General features: G+C 41.6%; 1 protein-coding gene across 1 annotated transcript; it reads right to left on the bottom strand.

Moving 5' to 3' along the window:
* Positions 1-1,847: 1,847 nt before the first annotated feature.
* Positions 1,848-12,358, bottom strand: tmx1 (thioredoxin-related transmembrane protein 1). Its single transcript, XM_050061365.1, has 9 exons — positions 12,115-12,358; positions 11,620-11,735; positions 9,845-9,890; positions 8,647-8,775; positions 8,180-8,225; positions 6,203-6,304; positions 6,018-6,084; positions 3,549-5,908; positions 1,848-3,308 (listed from the first exon to the last, which is right to left on the bottom strand). The coding sequence occupies exons 1-8, from the start codon at positions 12,315-12,317 to the stop codon at positions 5,664-5,666; spliced, it is 954 nt and encodes a 317-aa protein (XP_049917322.1). The 5' UTR covers positions 12,318-12,358; the 3' UTR covers positions 1,848-3,308; positions 3,549-5,663.
* Positions 12,359-20,031: the final 7,673 nt, after the last annotated feature.

Raw genomic sequence — 20,031 nt, 5'->3', positions numbered from 1 at the left:
GAGACATCAGAGGGGCCTGCAGCAGGTCTGAACAGCAGAGGGAATCCCTCCCAACACCTTCCACCTCCTCCACCCTCATGCAGAGGTTACACTCTACTGAACAGAGCACATGCAGCTGCAATGACTGTTTAGAGATCCACTCTAGAGACCTGCCTTCCTCTTAATCCAGGGGGGAGAAACAGCACTCAGGAGGGTGGATGTGACTCCCACATAAGATGGGGAGGAACAAATGAAGGGAAATGTAAGCTGTAGCTTTACGTTTGCTGGAACACACATTAAGTGCTGCTGTAAATTTCCTGTCACCTGCTGCCTACGGTATAGTGCTGTGATAAACTGGAAGCCATGTTTTTTTAATCTTATATTCATCCTCTATTTTATTTCACCTTATATTCAAATGTATTTTTATACTGCCTCGTGTTTCTTCTGCTAATGCCTTTTACGTCCTCCTGTAAAACACTTTGCCTTGTTGTTGAGAAGTGCTGCACAAAACTTCCTTATGAATGAACATGAGGTGCAAGAGTGACACCTGCTGGCAGAGACCACTCACTATGATATATTTCTATTTATTTTATTCTTCTAGGATTTATTTTGCAATGATGAGTTGATGCCATTAAGCAATGTATATATTGTGTATTGTACTGTTTCTTAAAAATTCGGAAGTCTCATAGTTTAGATAAAACTAATTCTTAATTTGAGTGTGTTCAAAAACAACAGTATTTTGTGGATCTTTGTGATCAATTTGTCTCATTTCTCTGGCTGTGGCTCAGAAGATGATGCAGATTTACGCTGTGCATAATATACTGTACAGGCTGATGCAAATGCTACGAAGCACACACTAAATGCAGAGGTAGAAAGTACTTCAACTGGAGTATTTCTGTTTGAGGCTGTGTTATAAGTCTGCTAAACTATATTTTAGAGGGAAAACTAAACTTGTAAAGGTTCTGTCTGTGACTCTGGAGAAAGATGGTTGATTGCTGAGTCTCATTCCCAGGTCATTAAACGCAGACGCTTTGGTTTGCTGCTTGGACTGAATCACCAACCCAGGGCTCATCCATCAACTATCTTTCTCCAGAGTTACATAGAGCATGTTTTCTACTCCACAACATTTATTTCAGAGTTACAGTTACTGGCTTCTTTTCAGATTAAAGGTACAGTTCACCCCCAAATCAAAATACAAATTTTTCCTCTTAAGGCTCATTTATAGTGGCCTCATACTTCCATGCGTCCTTTATGATAGCACATATTCAGCCAATAGATGACACTAGAGGGTGGAGTCAAAGGTTTTACACAACAAAAAAGGCAACGATGCAGGTGGTCATAATAATGTTCCTTTAAAGGTCTGTGCAGCCGTCGTATACACTCCGACATGTGGACAGACAATTCTTTTCACTGCACTACCCATTTATTCAGCACCGCCACACTGATGCATCATTATTTAAACTCAAATGATGATACTGTAGCAGTCACAGGGGCAGACGCTGTACTTTTACTTTTCATACTTTTAAGTACATTTTCTGATGCTTTGGATTTGAATTCAGGGGTTTTATTTGTAGTATTTATATGTTTCATGTTGTTGTACCAGTTCTTTTCTTCAGTTAACAATCTGAATACTTTTTCCACTGCTGCTTCACTGTGTATTAACTTTCATGGTGAAATATTTTGGCGTGTGTTTCTCCAAATATTTGATACTTGTTTGTTTTCCAGGATGTTCTCGGCACTGTTTGCAATTTAAATTTTTTCCAGCTGTGAGCGACTCCTCTATTTCCTGTGTGCATCACTGATGAATATAAATACTGGAGCTTCGTATTAGTGCCAGATTGCTGTTGGAAGCAACAAAAGTGAGACAGTTTTTCCAGAGTTAACCCTTTATTCAAAAGAAATGTTCAAACAATAAAAGGAGCACAGGCGGCTCAGAGTAAAAGAGTGAATGCTACAAGCCGTTAAGAGTGGTCGGGTACAAAAACGCAACCTGTTTCAACCGTCACCAAAATAAGTAATCAGCTTACTTGGAATAAAATGCAACATAAAAATAAATCAAAGTCCTTACCAGTTGTTATAAGCCTCATCAAAACAAGAGTGAAATGTGTATTAAAAACACTGGTCGCACACACACTTCCCCTTTTTGATTTACAAGACTGAAGTAGATACAGGCTGAGCACGGAGTGGCGTCAATATCTGAAAAATAAGCATCAGAGTGCCAATTTGTTCAAGATTTCAATGAGAAACCAACACACTTAGATAAATTCACCTCAGAAGTTTAATTTGATATTTAAGCCTAAAGAAGTCAAATTAAAAGTGATTAAAAGAAGATTACAGTAGGCTGAGTAATGCCTCCCTTTGTCGTGCAGAGAGCTTCATTCTGGTCCTCTAACTGTTCCCTAAAGCAGAGCAGCGTTAGGACGGATATGCCAGACTTCTCTCTGTATTTAACAACATATAAAAGGAGGTCTGAATCCCTAAACTGCTCCCACCTTTGTTTTTTACGGCATACAAATACTGTTCTGTAGACCTGCCGGCATATGGGTTCTTTAAGCCAACGGCCTTTAATAATTAGAGAATCACAAGTAAACATTGTAACACAAGACAAAGTAACAAATCCCTCTGGTTGATTGTGTGATACATTATGGGGACATACAGTACAGAGAAACATTCACCAGGCCTTTTATTTGGAGTGAATATGCTTCCTTTCTGTTTAAGCATCTACCTAATGTTTCTGCAAACTAACAGGACTGCAGCTCAGTCAGAGTCAACGTTTTAGTTTGACTGCTGAGCAAAGCACTAACGCCATATGAAGGGCTCCTGCCCCATAACATACCTGGACCAAGAGGAAAAGGAGGCACACTTAACACAGACTGAGGGAAATGACTGGGCTGAGATTTTAAGGTATAATCCTTTAGATTTTCATGAGAGCTATTCCCACTATTCATGCATTTTTCCTGCAATAGCCATTCAATGTATTTACAGTCAGTAACGACCTCTCTAGGTAGCAGTTTTCATGTTTGTGGCGGGGTCCGCCATTCCCAGGCTGGATTTTAATTCAGCCTCACGGTTTCTGATGCTGTGTTTACACTACGAGCGACGCAGCAACAGGCTTTTCTTTTTATCCACTGGCACTTTATGCTAGAAATAAACATTAGTTTATTTATAGCAGCCCACAACAATTAAAACATCTAATGCCACATTTTGACTTTCTATTTTTGGAGCTGGACTGTTCATATATACACCTTTCAGGTACTTATTGCTCCACACTCTCGGAGCACAGTGCAACTCTGGGCACAGATGGAGCAAAAACTTAATCGTTCATTGCACTGGGTCTAAAAATTTGCTTTCACTCAACTCTGCAGCAGCCGCTCCTCTCATCCGTCAGTCTGATCGTATCGACTCATCAATTACCCACCCTTTGACTCAAAACTCCACAAACTGCTGCAGAGGAAAAAAATGAACTCATGAAGACTTCTGCCTGCGCTGGGTGCTGAAAAACAAAACAAAACAAAAAAAAAANTGCAACTCTGGGCACAGATGGAGCAAAAACTTAATCGTTCATTGACTCAAAACTCCACAAACTGCTGCAGAGGAAAAAAATGAACTCATGAAGACTTCTGCCGGCGCTGGGTGCTGTAAAACAAAACAAAACAAAAAAAAAACACGTGGCGCTAGAAACTGACGCCCAACACTTGCTATGTGACGGGGATGGCAGCACTGCAATGATGCAGTGAAATGTGATGTTAAAATGGGGCTCTGACATTGATGAAAACTAGGGCTGGGCGACATGTCCAGAAAATGATGTCATGATACTTTAGGGGTATATCTCAATACACGATACATATCGATATTTTTAAATCTCCTCAAAAGCACTTCATCAATGCAAAGACTGAGAAACAAAAACAAACACATCAATAAGTCTGATCAGATACCTTCTGTGATGCGACTAAGTTGTAGGGATGAGTCTGACCTGTTTGTTTGTTTGTTTTTTCAGAAAATATTAATCATAATGTGAATATAACCAATAAGTGGGTTAAAGCAAGCGTTAAAACAAATAGAAAAGTCTGGTAAGTTGATACATTTATATCCCTTTACTGTCATGCAGCCTTTGAAATGAGGGAAAAACACCATTTATGCCTTATTGCAATACAACAGCATCCAAAATCTATGACGATATGTTGTCTCATATCTCAATAACGATGTAATATCTTTACATTGCCCAGCCCTAATGAAAACCACAGATATCTTTTTTGACCCAATACAACTTTAGATGGCGCTCAGTCGCGGTGCTTTGTTGCAGGTAGCAGACACACACAAGCCCAGGATGACATAACTGCACCAATGAGCGCTTGTGCAACACTTCAACAGCGACTTGGCGATACTGTAGCTGTTCACGCTGTTGCTTTGTCACTTGTAGTGTGAACGCAGAGCTGTATACAGCAACATTGTCTACTGCTGCTTCACATTAAAGGTCAAGTGTGTCAAATTTAGCAGCAGCTAGCATTGAGGTTGAAGAACTGAAACTTCGCCCCAAGTGCATTGGAGAACTACGGGGGCTGACCTGAAAACGCAAATGGCCCTATTTAGAGCCAGTGTTTGATTTGTCCGTTCTGAGCTACTGTAGAAACAAGATGGTGGACTGCATGGGTGAGGGCCTGCTCTGAACGTAGATATAAAATTCTAAGGTAGCCAAAAAAAAAAAAACCCTCTTATTTTCAGGTGATTATAAAGTTGTGAAAACATAGCTATGGATGTTATATAGCAATTCTGCCTTTCGATGCCCCTACATCCTTCACACTGGCCTTTAAAAGCATTCAGCTAGAGAAACACAGGGTGGCTTCACTGTGAACGAGTCACATGGAATGCCGTGTGTTTGTCGAGGTTAACACTGACGGCTATTGTTCAAGAAAAATGCATCTACAAAACAAGATGACGATCACTTCCTTCATTTTTCACCAGTACATCCTGCAATACCCTGCAATAGTAATGAAACAAGAAGTGAGCAGGAAGTGAGCTTGGTGTTGCCACGGTAACCACAGGTGTTGCCAAATCAACCAGGGGTGAAATCTTAAGGTTGCTAACAAACACTTTCGGCCTTTACTTTTTACTCTCTCCACCATTACAGACTGAAATGAGGAATGGTGTGTGAACATTAGGTCGAATCGTCAGGGTGGGTAAAATATACATGAAACATAAAGTAACTGTATGTATGCGTTAGCAGAACAGAAATAAACTTCAACAGAATAAACCTCGAACACAAGCCTGGTATAATAATTCTGAGATAAGACATATAATAAACACACATATCTTTAAAAAACGATGCATAGCATAAACAACATTGCAAAATCCAGCTCTACCGCACTTCATACCTAAACCTCAGCTGGGCGACTGGTCTCCACGAGTGGAAACAGGTGTCGGGAGTGTTTTTGCTTTTTCCAGGTGGAGCCTGCTGCTCAGGCGGACAGAGAGTCTAAAGCGCTCCCGTTACAAAACAAGGGAAGGAGAAGAAAAGAAGCGAGGTGTTTCTGGGGACCCCGAGGAGGAGGAGGAGAAGGAGGGGAGGTTCAGGTGGGGTTGAGATTTAAGGACTCCCTGCTGTAAACACTGCTGCTCAGGACCAAAGCTCCTCCGACTCTGCCGACTCCATGACGCTCTTCTCAAACTGAGTAGGAGCTGACTCTCTAGGTGTCCTCCTCCTCCTCGTCTTCCTCCTCACGGTTGCCCACCGCCCTCTTCCTCAGAGTTTCATCAGAGAGACCCTGTCCTTTAGGTTCTGGGCGGCCCTCTGGGGACCCTCTCCTCCTCCTCCTCCAGACCTCATCCTGGTCTTCATCTTCGTCGTCTTCATCGTCATCTTCCTCGCCGTCAGCCTCGTGCTCGTCCTCTTGTCGCTGGATTAGCCTCGCCTGCTCCATTGTCTGTTTTTCTGCAGGATAACATTTAGAACAAGTCAGTGATGATTCAGAAATGATGATTTCTGTCGTTTATTTACATCAAATAAAGCAGTGTTTAGTTTAATCTCATAAAAAACTCACTTTGGTAGTAATCCGGAGAAGAGAAGCGCCGTGAGGGGAAAACATAATCTGCGATGAACACCAGTAACTGCAAAGACAAGACAGCAATAACATTAATTCACTGGCAATTCACGTGTTTGTACTGAATGAACCGTGTAAGAGCATTCACTATAGTTATAAAAATCAAGTGTTACATAAGTACTCACCAGTCCCAGTGCAAGGCCAGAGAACAGAGTGGCCAAGCCAAAGATAACATAAGAACCCCAGACTGGGATCCCCAGGTGCTCTGTCATGTAGTTGTGACAACGCTGGAACACACAAAGACATTTTCACATGAGGCTGTGAACAGACAGTCAGTAACAGCTACAATATAGTACAGAATACAGCTGAACGTGGGCATCTCGGGAACCTTTAAGTAAAGGCAGGTGTGCTGAAGTGAGTGTGGAGCGTGAAAGACGTCACCCTGCAAATCAATCCACTCTTAAACCATCCGAAGCACCCTGGATCATCAAACACTGAGTAAAACTAAACCAAAGACAGCGAGTTTATCATATCTCCTGTAATGGCGTCTGTGTGCAGCTATTTTATTTTATTTTTTTAACTTATTTGGAAGCTAAAATACATACACCTAGCCTGCAAATAATTTTCCATTTCCAAGGAGCATCATCGAGCGTTGTAGACTGCTGCGGCAGAAGTGAACAAACAAAGAGTGAAACCATCAAGTTATCTTTGGTGTTATTTAATAAAGTGATAAACAGAATAATAACAGTCAGTTTATCTATTTCAGCTGAAAGGTCAGAGCTCTGACACCTGGCACGTCCTCTGCAGGTCTGACCAAACACCACACATTCAGTCACATAATATAATTAAAAGAAGAAGTGCACAGCAGAAGGGAGGCAAAAGGAGGCCCCCAGTGAACTGATAACTGTCATGAGAACAGCAACACAGCAAGCTTCTCATACACAAATGAAACTCTCCAAGGACTCAGTTTACTTCAGGGACAATGAAGCCTTATACACATGAGGAAGCAAAAAACTACACGTCTATATATGATAATGATTCATTTTGTTCCTACAGAGACCAAAATGTCTCACACGAGGCGTGTAGCTCTCGTGTAGCATCAATATGTCTGTGCACCAGTGTTGCCTTTTTTCTAAAACAGTCTATCAACAGAAAGTTTCACCTCAGCTGCAGCCATCTTGGTTGTCTTTACTATGCTAGGCTTATGCCAGCTGCTGTGTCTCCAGCACGAGGGTGCACGAGCCAAAAATGACATCATCTCATATTTTGCGTGAAGGCTCTGCAAGTTCTCAGTCATCGTATCAAACCTGCCTCGTATTAGATAAATGGTTGTGATGGGCCCGCATGAGGTGAAGTCAGGTGGAAGTCTGTTAGGGATTTGATCATCTGCCAGAGCCAATAAAACATGAGCGTGTAGATAAATCAGGTTTCCAGGCTATATATACAAACAGCGTCCAGCTGCCAGACATTCTCACTGGAGCACCAAATGTATATTAATACGCAGATGAAAATAGTCCCAAAAAAAATTCCTTCATTGAGAAATTTATGCTAAAAACTAAAAAAAAAACCCCACAAAATTAAAATATATACTTATGAATCTGTAATGATTTAAATTTGTATAGGGTTGGGGCTGAGAAGCACAGGCAGGCTGGGGAAATCCCACTGACACTGCTGGTTTTTGTCTATTCATGGGATTTGTTGAGAGTTAAAGGAATGTGAAACAAAGCAAGCTTTATCCTTTAAGAGTGAAAATGACTAGTCATCTATCAGAAGAGGCTAGACTGGTTTCTGCTTTGTCAAAAATAATTAAAATTAAAAACCTGAGACACTGTACGGGATGATTTACTTCAGCACTGGGGTATGTTTCCTGTAAGTTCATCCTTCTGTGTAACAATATGTATTGTCTGTGCTACATGTGAGGTCGGAAACAGTTCCTCCTGTGTCTAATGTGTCGGCCCTGTTAAACTGGATTTGATTCTTTTTTAAAAAAAGCCCCATTGTGTTTTGCAGATAAAAGCCGGTCTGATTCCCTGATGCAATTTCACACTGAGCAGCACATTCTTCTTCTAAATGGATTGTGGGAATTGAAATAAACACCGTCATATACAGAACAACCTACATGCTCGCAGTCGGCACAACCAAAGAGTGAAATCCTCACTTACCCGGATAAACATGGAGAGCTTAAACAAAGCGGACATCGAATTCATCCTGCCAAGAGAGGAGGAAAAAGACAGCATGTAATTTAACACGGATTTGTCAAACTGCAACATCACTACAAAGCCTAAACATGAAAAAATAACAAGTAGGGGACGGGAGGGTGTGTGTGTGTGTGTGTGTGTCCGATTTTATACTGGCAACAGAGGAGACACTAATAATAGAGCTAACAGGGCAGGTGTCTGATGCTGTTTCTGTTTCAAAAAGAGTGATACAAAGCACTGGACTGGCACTGTGATGACAAAGGTTTCCTTAACTGTGTGTATCCTCACAGCTGGGTGATATCAATCTAAATACATTTCCCGATAACCAGAGGAGCTATTTTTGGTATTGGGGGGAATGGACAGTCAGCTCTATGTAACCCCATCACCACACTTTATCATCACCACGATCGTGTGGCGCTGTAGAAACTCACAGAAAGGAAGACGGCCCGAACCAAGAGGAAACTGGCTCCACTGATCTCCATTTCTGCTCATCGACGAAGCTGAGGAAGTCGTCTTTAGTGCGAGCTCCCTGGTACTTCCTGAAGACGCCATCTTTACAGCTGAAGCACAAAACGCAGATGCAAAACGATTTCAGTTTCATTGTGATGCATATTTTCTGTCATGAACATTTCATGGACTGACACATGAAAAAATGTGTGTTTAACTGCTGTATTCTGACACAGTGACAGCTGATGATGATTGACAGCCTGAAGGGTAAGACAGCGAAGATGGGCGACAGGCCAGTGGTATAACTGCCAAAATATCAGTGCAAATTTTCTCTGCAGTGAAGCGTTGGGGTCGACGATGCTGTGTGCCAAGTATACAGCTACAATCTGGAGCTTGCAAATGTGGGATTTTTAGACTAGAACATGCATTTTTAAGACTTAAAAAAAATTACTTTAACAATGAGATATAAAGGAAACTCTGCCTTTACAGGATCTGATAATAAAGCTGCCAGTGGTGGTTAGAAAGTGGTTTTCTGTATCTGATTATTGCTGGTGTTACGTTTGGTGAGACTGATTTTGGTTGATAGTGAGAATTGAAATAGTGCCAAAAGTACTTTCAACAAAACCTGCAAAATTGTTGAGAATCAAATAAACAATTTCAGCCATCAATCGAGTGAAAATACTAATTTTTCACCAGTGCAACCTTCTCAACCTTCTCTGTTTTCTTCATTTAACCAGTAGTTAGATGATTTTTAATTCATAGAAGAAAATTAACAACTTCTGATCTGTTTTTTTTTCATTCATTTCTTGACAAGTTATAGACTAAATGGTTAATTGGAGTAAATACTAGACAAATTAATTAATTAATCAACATTAGGTGCACCCTTTGTGTTGTCCCCAGTCCAATCGTTTAAATCTATGAATCAAGTTTTCTTCCCCTTACTGATGACTGTGTTAAACATATTCTGCAAACACCAAGCTATAGTCTGTTTAAAATGTGACCTCATAGATGTATTAAAGAGAACTGATGAGCTATGAGTACTAAACTAGTACTAAGAGAAACCAAACTTAGCTAAACCCACTAGATTATTTTCTTTCAAGATGGTGCACATCCGCACTGCATACACCACAAAAAGGCAGACACAAGATGAAGCAAAAAACCACAGAATAACTAAGAACTTACTGGTAAATAGTCGGAAGTGAAGTAATGATGAATCGCCCACTCAGACCTTCAGAGAGAGGAGACAGAGGACAGTCAGCGTGCAGGAAGGAACAGTCTGACTCATAATTGAACTGAAAGTAATTTCAGACAGGCTGAAATAATGTCTGACAGCAGCTCCACTGCACCACTGGCTAACATGAACACTAAGATTTCATATCACTTTGTTAAAGCTCATATTCAGGTTGTTGTTTGTTATATTCACAACCAAAATAACCAGTCTTTCAGTCCATATTTAGAGAGTCTGCATGTTGCTGCCCACTGCTCCTTTTCAGCAGTGCAGTTTCCCTCTGGATAAGAATGCTGTCAGGAATTTTGAGACAATTCAACTTGCTAAATCACATACCTTTGCACAAATGGAAACTGGTGCACTTACAAATCTGGTACCAGCTATCTGGTGTTTTTGTACCTTGACAACCTGCCTAACGATGCCTTTGAAACTCATTTACAAATGGCCTCTAACACGTGACACATACTGAAGTTATACTGTGACACATTATACATATCTGTTGAGATTAAACTGTTTTAGAGAGGTGCTGACTCAAGTTTGAGGTCATTTTGGAGGCTGTAGTTTGTAGTGCAGCTGAACCGTGTTGCCATATACTGAGAGACGTTTCTCATATGTAAATTATAATATTGGAAATAAACTAGACAAGCTCTGTGTCCTCATCAGTTTCCAACACGATATCAGGAATTGTATTATCCTTTCAACCAGGAGCCTCTTTTTCTACATGCCGATCCAAAAGAGGAGAGGAGGAGGAGAGGTGTGGTTTACAGTGAATAAGAATTGGTGTGTCAGTGGGAATGTGAGGTGCTGTCCTGATCCTGCTGTGGATCACTGCTACATGCTGTGCAAAGCCGGCTGCAGAGCGTCACTGCCTGTGTTCAGGTGGTGCGACCATAAGGCCATCGAGATTGGGATGTGTAGACAGTTAAAACATTCCACAACCACAAACCATGGATTACCAGAACCATCTGGACACATGGACCATTATGTTGCAGCAGCCAACAATGTTAGAAGAGACTAAATTACAGTCCACAAGTTAAAGGAGCTGATGGGATCACATTTCACTTGACTGATTGAATATCTAGTCCAGTGGTTCCCATCCAGGGGTCCTTGAGGGAGCTCCAGGGGTCACCACAAAAATGGGGAACAGTTTAGTTCACTATTTATTTCACTATTGTAGTGAGCCCAATGTGAGTAGGAGTCATGAGAGTGAGTATTCTGATCATGGGTTTCACTTCCTCCATGAGTAATTCCTCAGCTGCAGCTGATAACTACAGAATTCTGATCTAATCCATAACTAGCAACCACAATCTTTTCAGATAGAATTAAATTCTCATCAAATGGGAGTCTGTGATCGATTGTGTATTACTTTAGGGAATCACTGAGTCAGTCTGTGGTCATCGCCAGCAGAAACTGGGAGGACAAAGTATTATAAGCACCTCCTTTACCATACAATTGAATGTTCTAGTACATTACATAAGCAAGGTCCTATTTATAGTGGAATAGAGCCAAAATAAGCACAACTGAATCAACACCTCTCTGACACAGCCTCACCAACACTGGACAGAACAGGTCTCAGCTGACTGGTGTTTACTGCAGAGCTGCTGGGAGCTGTTTTGTCCTGCTGCTCAGCACAGTATGGACATGCTACACTGAGCTTCACAGCTCAGCTTTGTTATGCATGCAGCAGTCTCAGTGTAGCTGCCAGCTGGCAAAGGTTATTCAGGCTTACCGGGTTGTTCTGTCACATCCACTTTGGCTATGTTGACCCCCATGTCCTCCCCCCATTCCGCGAACTCCTTCCACGCTGGCTGGAGCTGCTGGCATGCTGGACACCAGGGTGCGTAGCTGAGGGGGATCAAGTGTCACAAGTAAAGCCTCAGATGAACTGAACAATCACTCACAGTAACCTTCATATAAACACCAAGTCCAGGCTGAAATGTACTGATGACCTGTGTATTTTAGCTTCTAACTTAGCAAACTGGCTAACATATAACTCTGTGGCAACCTGGTTAGCTAGCTACAGATGGTAGCTGTTAGCTTAGCTGGATATTTAGAGACTCGACAGCACTGCATGGAGGCAGATTAGATAATAATCAGATAAGACAGCGCATTTAAGCTTGAATCTGACCGGAAATCAAGCTCGAGCTCAAAACAGCAAAGATAACTGACAAGCTAGCTAGCTAGCCGGTTAGCCGTTAGAACTAGCCGTTAGCAGGACACTGACAATTCAATCATCCATTCTCCTGTCAGGATTTCCTCCCAGGTCCCGTCGGTCACTTCTCTCAGGCCGTCCCGCTTTGCCGAGGCTGGCAGCGACGTTAACACCACCACCAGGAGCAAACAGCATATCCACGGGTGGGGTTTTGTTCTCCGTGTGGCAGAAAACATTGTAGAGCCTGTGTTGCTGTAAGCTAGCAGACACGCCATGTCTGATCTGTTTGACACAGCCTGCAGTGCTCACTTCCGCTCTGCGCCTTCACGTCCGAGTCAGGTGGGTAGTTCTTACCTCATGAAAAAGTCTGAAATTATCTTTAGAAAATACAGATAATATGAACAGTTATCCGGTGTTGTTTGCTTAGTCGTGAAACAGCAAAGAAAGCAACGTTAGCGATGCAAATGTTAGCATGTAAGGATGTGCTAAGCTAACTGTTAAATAATGGCGGACATCTAAATTATCTTAGACAGATTTCCCTATTGAATGTTAAATTAAACCAACTAAAGGCAATACAGTTAAGCAGCCTGTCAAGTCCATAGAACTGAGACTACTTTAGTTCATTCTCATTTACTCTTTAACTCCAGCAGGTGGTGCCATTGCTCCTAAAATAACTCAAAGCTATGAGTGAGGCATGTGAGAGGAAATGGATGGATGTATGACAGACAGTGATTGAAGACGTATTCAGATCCTTTACTTTCGTGAAGTAGGAACACTGCAGTGTAAAAATACTCTACATCAGGGATACTCAACTTGCTTTGCTCAGGGGCCACTTATACAAAATGACAGGGGGCCAGGAGCCAGTCACAGCAGCCCTGCATAGCTCATATGTACATCACATTATCAGTGTTGTCACATATCAGTGGACTTTAGTGTCTTCATGTTCCGCACAAGGTATCCTTTGGCGTCAGCACATGGTTTGTTTTAGGCCAGTGGTTCCCAACTGGTCCGCCCACAGGGTCCAGATGTCTCCTTAGCCATTAGTTTGAGGTCCCACAATTAAATACAGTCAGCGTCATACTTGAGTTTGGCTATGTCGTTGAACTACTTTGCTGTCTCTGTCATGTAGGTGTCAATTAGTCACTCACTCTACAGCAGAAAACAGCACTTAAATGTAAAAGCTCAGTCATGAAAATTCTGCCACCCACTAGTTTGGAGCCACTGGTTTAGGCAACAAAAGCACAGTGGTAAGGATAAGGGAAAAAAACATCATAGTTTGGCTCTACATTCATACAGGAAGCGAACACTGGCCTCCTGGGTGAAAGTCCAGGGTTTGTTGGACCCATCCACAAGCCCTCCCACCTGCCCTTATAAGGACTGTCTAGCTCCTTACATTACATTGTCACTGGCAGCGTTTCCAGCTGCTGCAGTACAGTGGTGTGTCATACTAATGGGACCGGTACCATCTGACTGCGTTATGTACTGATTCCATCCATTCACATATCATACTGCAGGGACAGGTGCCTTCTGGCCGACCGGCAGCATATCATAAGGTCGCGAAAGGTTCCGCCTGGCAAACTGACGCAGCATCATACCGCTGCGAAAAATAGCTTTTGGTGTCGGTGTCTGATGCCAACATCACCGACAAAGTATTGTATTTGACCACTCCAGAATGAAAATGGGCATTTCTATAATTCGAGGATGTTCAAGGCTTAGCTCAGACCTCTGTTGGGGTTGTGGGGAGTCCTCCTCTGCTACTTTTTTATGATAAACAAACTCTATTTTGATGCTTTTTGTGCACCCAGGAACAATATTTACTTTAGAAGAACAAAAAATAAAAAGTATTGTCATTGTGAATTAGAAAATGGTTGGGGGTCCGCACAGCACCATATTGAGGGCCGGATTAGTTGAGTATCACTGCTCTTCCTAAAAGTCCTGCATTCCCGTTCAGGAGCTGATTATGATCCAAACACAATACTGGATTTCTACTTTAAATGAACTCAGAAATCATTAGCTGTTTTTTTTCTTCTGTCCCCACCAATGGTGATGTATAAATCATCACTTGAATGTTGCAGCTGGTAAAGATGGAGCTAATTTTATGCACTTTATATACTGCAGGGCACTGGTGGACTAGAGGGGGATGTGTGAAAAGAAACGCTGCAAAAGAGCCCTCTTGGATGATCCTATGGTAGGTAAAACATGATAATGTGCCCTCCAGGGTGCACTCCCAGTGAAGGAAACAGGATGCAGTGTACTAATGGATGCCCTTAAATGGAGAAAATGGGATGAAGTGCCCTCTAGGTTTGCTTTAAAATTGAGGAAACATAATACAGTGCCACATATGTTGCCCTACATACTAGAAAACAGTGTGCAGGTGCCCCACAGTATGGAGCTGGTGCCCTTTTTGTTTTTACGCCCCTGCCTTTCAGACAGCCTGAGTCCACCACTGCTGTGGGGTAGCTCATATCATGGTATAGATTAACGTAGCATGCTGTTGTTAAAGTGTATATTTGTGAAAAACAAGAGTGCAGCTGCAACTAAACACTTTAAAAACGCGGAAAGTGCTTCTTACAACCTCTGATAGCCCAAATTGACATCATCAAATCTTCAAAAGTCTTCAAAAGACAGTCCCAAACCCAGAGATATTCACTTCACCCTGATATAAAACAGAGAAAAGCAGCAAATCCTCACTTGAGAAGCTGTAACTGGAGAATATTCTCAGTTTTTGCTCAAATAAACAAATCATATTTGAGCACTAATCAATGTAAACAGAGGTTTTGAGGTGCAGATTAATAGGTTTAAGCTCCTGATGGATTCTGATAGCAAGTTGCAATCAATGTTTTGATCCAGGAGGAAGTGTGTCCTTCGCTCAGTATCTTCAAAGCTGCACGATCAAAGCGTTTTGCATTTTGCATCTGCACATGCAAAAGAAGCCCACAGAGAGCAGAGTGAAATCCATTTGATTTGACCCGGAGGTGAAGTGCAATCCTATTAAGACCCTGCCTTCTAAGTAGTGTCAGGCTATAATCTCAGTTTCTTTCTCATTCAGCATTTTCATTTGTCTTAAAAAAACTTTAATGTTAAGAAATTACTCTCACTGTCACATATTTAAATGTCCTGTTGCAGCCTGTTAGTTCAAATTGTTTGCTAGTTCCTCTCATAGTTGCACTTTGAGTCAGCTGGAATGTACATCTGTCACATCACATTTCTGGGCTGCCTGAACCACTTAAACTCATTTTAATATGAAGAAGCAGTGGTTCCACTCGTGCTTTTTCAAGATATGTGTTATGTGATGTGGAGCAGGTGGACAGCAGGAGCTCAAATCTATCACACTTTATTCCAGGGAAACAGCAGCTGAACATCACACAAATGCCCTGCGTTCCAATACCCATACTACCATACTATTTAGTATGCCTGAAAAAGAATTAGTGTGTCCCAATACATAGTATGTCAGATGCAGTATGCCAAAAGTACCAGGATGTTCTACTACATCCGGTCATATTTCGCAGTATGCATGTCAGCATGCTTCTTTGGCCATTCTGACCCACAATCCTTTGCGCAGCAGAAGTTACGTCACACTGACTGAGCTGCGTGTACAACCAACGCCCACACTTCCTTTCATACATGGTTTATTTAATTTGAGATACTAAGACACTACATATTAGGACTGCAATGATCTGATTATATACTGTCACATATCATACAGTTTTGCAAGAACACGGTTACAACATTCAACTTTATTGTGATTATAGTATAATCAATGTTAGGGTTCAACTATGACTACAATATAGAAGATTCTACCAGTATAGGCAGTGGTGTAAGTGTGGTATAAATAATGAATGAATATGACTAAATATGAATACACTATGGGCCAGGTATGAGCAGTATAGACTAGTAAATATATAAATAGTAAAAGTCAAATACATATTAAGTAATGTAGTAAGAATGTGCAAGTATGTTACACTACAAATAAAAGTAATGTGAATGTAAGGCTGCTTCACGTGCAGACAGAATATAGTGCCAGCAGCTGCATAGCTGTAAATATATTTAACAACAAACATCTGCCAGCAACAGAGAGCTGTGTGTGAAGGGGGTTAATATGCCTACTGGTGACTAGTTCAATAGACAGGTCACTAATAATAGGCTTGGAACTGTTTACGTGAACACGTCAGTTTATTAGAAACAACAACATACATTACGACATAACAGCAACAGAGCTCTCCGGCACCTCCGACGGTATGCACGACTCTGGCGAGCTCGACGAGAGGAGATTTGCTGCATCTCCGAAGTACAACAACACAAAATATTCAAATGTGGCGCTACGGACGGCGGCGGAAGTGAGCAAGAGGGTCGGAGTTCAGGGAGCGATGTGATGGCGGATGTAGTGTGTCCCAATAGTATGCATACTGCATGCATACTGCATACTACACTACATACTTTTTAAGGGCAGCTGCAGTACATACTAAAAGTATATAGTAGAAGTATGCAATTTGGAACGCAGGGAGCGTGTTTCTCAAAGTCAAGAATCCTTCCTTGGTAGGACGAGTCCTTCCACAAAGTCAAGAATCCTTCCTTGGTAGGACGAGTCCTTCCAAGAAGGCTCCTACAGAGACAAGGCAAGAGTCCTCCCTAGCAATCAGTGAACATACATTAGAACAGGCTAATAAGTGTCCCCACGTGGGCTTCAGGAAACTGTGATAATTCTGACACTCTCTAATGTTGATGTACAATTTGAACAAATGTAAGCAATATTTTCAAAGTCACGTAACTTTAAAGGGGAATTTATTTCTGGATTGTACTTAAAAAAACAAACAGGTAGGCTAAATGAAACTTTTGTGGCACTAGCGCTCCATCTCTGCTGTAAATGATTTATTTAAAAACTTGGTGCAGGCAAATTGTGCGCAAAGAACTGTGGGTACTTTATACCTGCTGAGGATACACACATGCATTGTTTAAAATTCTCTCAACGAAGGACTCTGGATGTTTCTCAAAGTCAAACCCTGCTCCTCCCCAGTTACTTTTGACCCCAAAACCCAAGATGGCAACAGCCAAAATGTCTAATTCGAGGCTTCAAAATGGACGTCCAGTATTTTATTCAGTCTGCTGTTGGTCCCAGACACCCTGCAAAAGAAAACTTTGAATATTTAAATCCACAATGTCTTTTCTTTTGGTCACTACCCCAAGATCATGAACATAACTGACGGCTGAAACATTTAAACTGATTGTAAATCTCAGTAAGCTTCTGCAGGAGCGCCCTGGGGTGTTTTATTTTTGGAGAAAATACTCAGAGCAGATTTGAGTCAGAGCACAAAATTCTGCTTCCAAAACATGTTCTGTACAAATCTGTCCCTCACTCTCAAATCTCAACCTCCAGACTGACAGCTTGAATTAGTTTTTTTGTGCGCTCACTTAGTTTTTTTTCACTCGTGAACTTCCATATTTTGGTGCCAATATGCGTGTGTGTAAGAGATTGCGGGAGTCAATCAGCCTCTCTGCACGTGAAGGTTTCACTCTGAGTGAATCCACAGAATGAGAGCAGTTATTATTGCCGGGAACCTGCAGGCAGATTGCAATGGCAGCCAGTTATCAGTGCACCTCACACTCTAAAAATACCCTTCAGATGACATCCTTTTGTGCCCCTACCATCGCCCCCTTTCTCCAGCCATCAGCTCTGCTCCACTTACAGCGCAAAATGAATCTCCTTCCTGCTCGGCAGTCATCTGCTCTCCTCCTTCAACTTGATATGGCACTGAGGAAGATAAGTGGCAGATCGGGGAGTTGCAGTGCTGTTGTGTGTTCTTTCAAACTATTACTGTGCTCAGGTCACTGCTGCTTTCAAACAGGAACACTGGTGTTTTCTCTTTTCTTTAGCCACGCTGTTTGGTCTAACACTTTACTCCAAAGTGAAAAATCTTGGCAGTCATTTAGCATAAACATTCACAGTCCTGAGTGAACTTTACATCAGTAATATCTTGACTTTATATCTAATTTTTTTATGCCTATAACACTAATGGGCCTTCAAGTGTCAAGAGTTTATCTGAAGCTCCTGCTGATGTGATAAGGTGTCGCTCCCACCAACAAACAAACACTCGGCTGTGGGAGATTGTTCTAATTTTACATGTAATTTGCTGCTGATTAAACTGTTGATGGCTGGCCAGAGGCTGATTGTTGCCATGGTTATCGCTTTGCTACAGTGCAGCTTGCGGATGCCAGTAACAGACAGTGATGCTAAAACTATTTTCCTGTTTGAATATTTTTCTCTGGGCATGTCTCGACCCACCATATGGACCTTGTGTTGTCAGCCGCTGTTTCTGAAGTCAAGAAGACTGAACTTTGCCCATCACTGTCAGATGCACTCAGGAAAATAAGACGGTTTGAACACCTACAACTCCATGACAATTAGTGAAGTCCACGTGCTGATGAAGATGACATGTGATATAATTGGACCCTCCAGGGGCGGCTGCAGGTTGCACCAGATGTTCTTAAGTTCAAATTGAGCCTCATTATGTAAGTGTTTATGGAGTGAAGATCTTTGCATCACTAAATTTGAATGGTAGCTCTCAACTGCTACGTAGCTAACTGAACCAACTGATAAAAGTAATGCTAGCTTGCTAACATATCAAACCAGTATTCAGTTTCAAATGTCTTTTCAAGTGAAGTGAAAATCATTTCTTTAGCCCACTACCACAAAGGACAAATCAACAACTCAGTTCCTGCTCCAGCTGGAGCTCTCCTAAAACTCTCCGCACAACAGGAAGGAAATGGTAGAAACTTCAGGAGAAGATAGAGCCCCTCTAGTAGAACATATAACAATGGATTTGTATCCTAACAATAGGATTACACTGCAGTTGGTCCAATGCTAATGTAACAAATCCAACACAAGATGTTCAGTAAAATTAGTCCAAGAATAGAGTCCAGTAGATTAAGTCCAATGGAATAAGCCCACTTTATAAGTTCTGCTTTGGTGTGTCGCCATGACTGGGATACACACTGCAAAATAAAGTCTATCAGGGTGATTACTGTAGAGGCACGGAGAATCCCTGCAGCAGCACAAGTAGAGGACAGTACAAGATATTGTTGCACCTTGTCGACGCCTCAGCAGGTGTTTTCCATTAAAGGTCTTTGGTAACATACCTGTTGTGACTTCACTGATTAAGCTGCAGCGAGAATGCTTCAAAGTCTCAAACAGAGCGGTACAGCTGTGCTTTTATGCTCTTTAAAGAAGTAGCATTGATTTGCATTTAAAGCAGGAACACTACACGGGTCTCCCAAGTGGATTCCACAATATCTGTTAACTTCAAACACCATTATAAAAAAAAAAATCATAGGTCTACATTTGTACAGTATATATGCTAAATAACAAATCATGAAACAGTATGTGAAATCTTCTGAACATCACTGTGTGTGTGTGTGTGTGTGTGTGTGTGTGTGTGTGTTCACTGTGGGAAACACATGGGTGTTGAATTATTGATAGTTTATAATGTTAAAGGATTCAGCTCCCTTACAAAGATAATGTGCACAGTTGTATACTGGAGGTGAAGTTAATTTGCAACACTATTAGCGCCTTGAAAATTAGACTTTTACTTTAACATAGCGAGGGCTGTCGTGGTGAAGGAGTATCCCCTGCGGTGATTAATGGTGGATCAACACAGCGATATGCAGTATTACAGACATTTTTTGTTGTTTTGCAAATTACTTCATTTATACTGATTTTAGTGCTTTGTAATTAAGCTGTATTGCTTGTGTAGGAGCCAGAATATGTAGCCTATTTGACCTCTGGTGTTTATTATTTGTTCAGGCTGCACATGTTATTTGGTCACTTTCACTTCCGGTAGCAATGGGCACAGGTGTGGGAGTGGTTTAATATTATTTTACCTGTTCATTCACACCTGGCGTGGCAGCTTTTAGACAAAGAGGGTGAGTTTTGGCTCCGATATTTTCTGTTGACTGCAATCACGTAATCACATCACATAGTATTTAGTTTCATCT

This window comes from Epinephelus moara, chromosome 14 (assembly GCF_006386435.1).
Source record: "Epinephelus moara isolate mb chromosome 14, YSFRI_EMoa_1.0, whole genome shotgun sequence".
Classification (NCBI taxonomy): domain Eukaryota; kingdom Metazoa; phylum Chordata; class Actinopteri; order Perciformes; family Serranidae; genus Epinephelus; species Epinephelus moara.
Note: the sequence above shows the minus strand (reverse complement) of the source record. Positions and strands in the feature narration are given on the sequence as shown.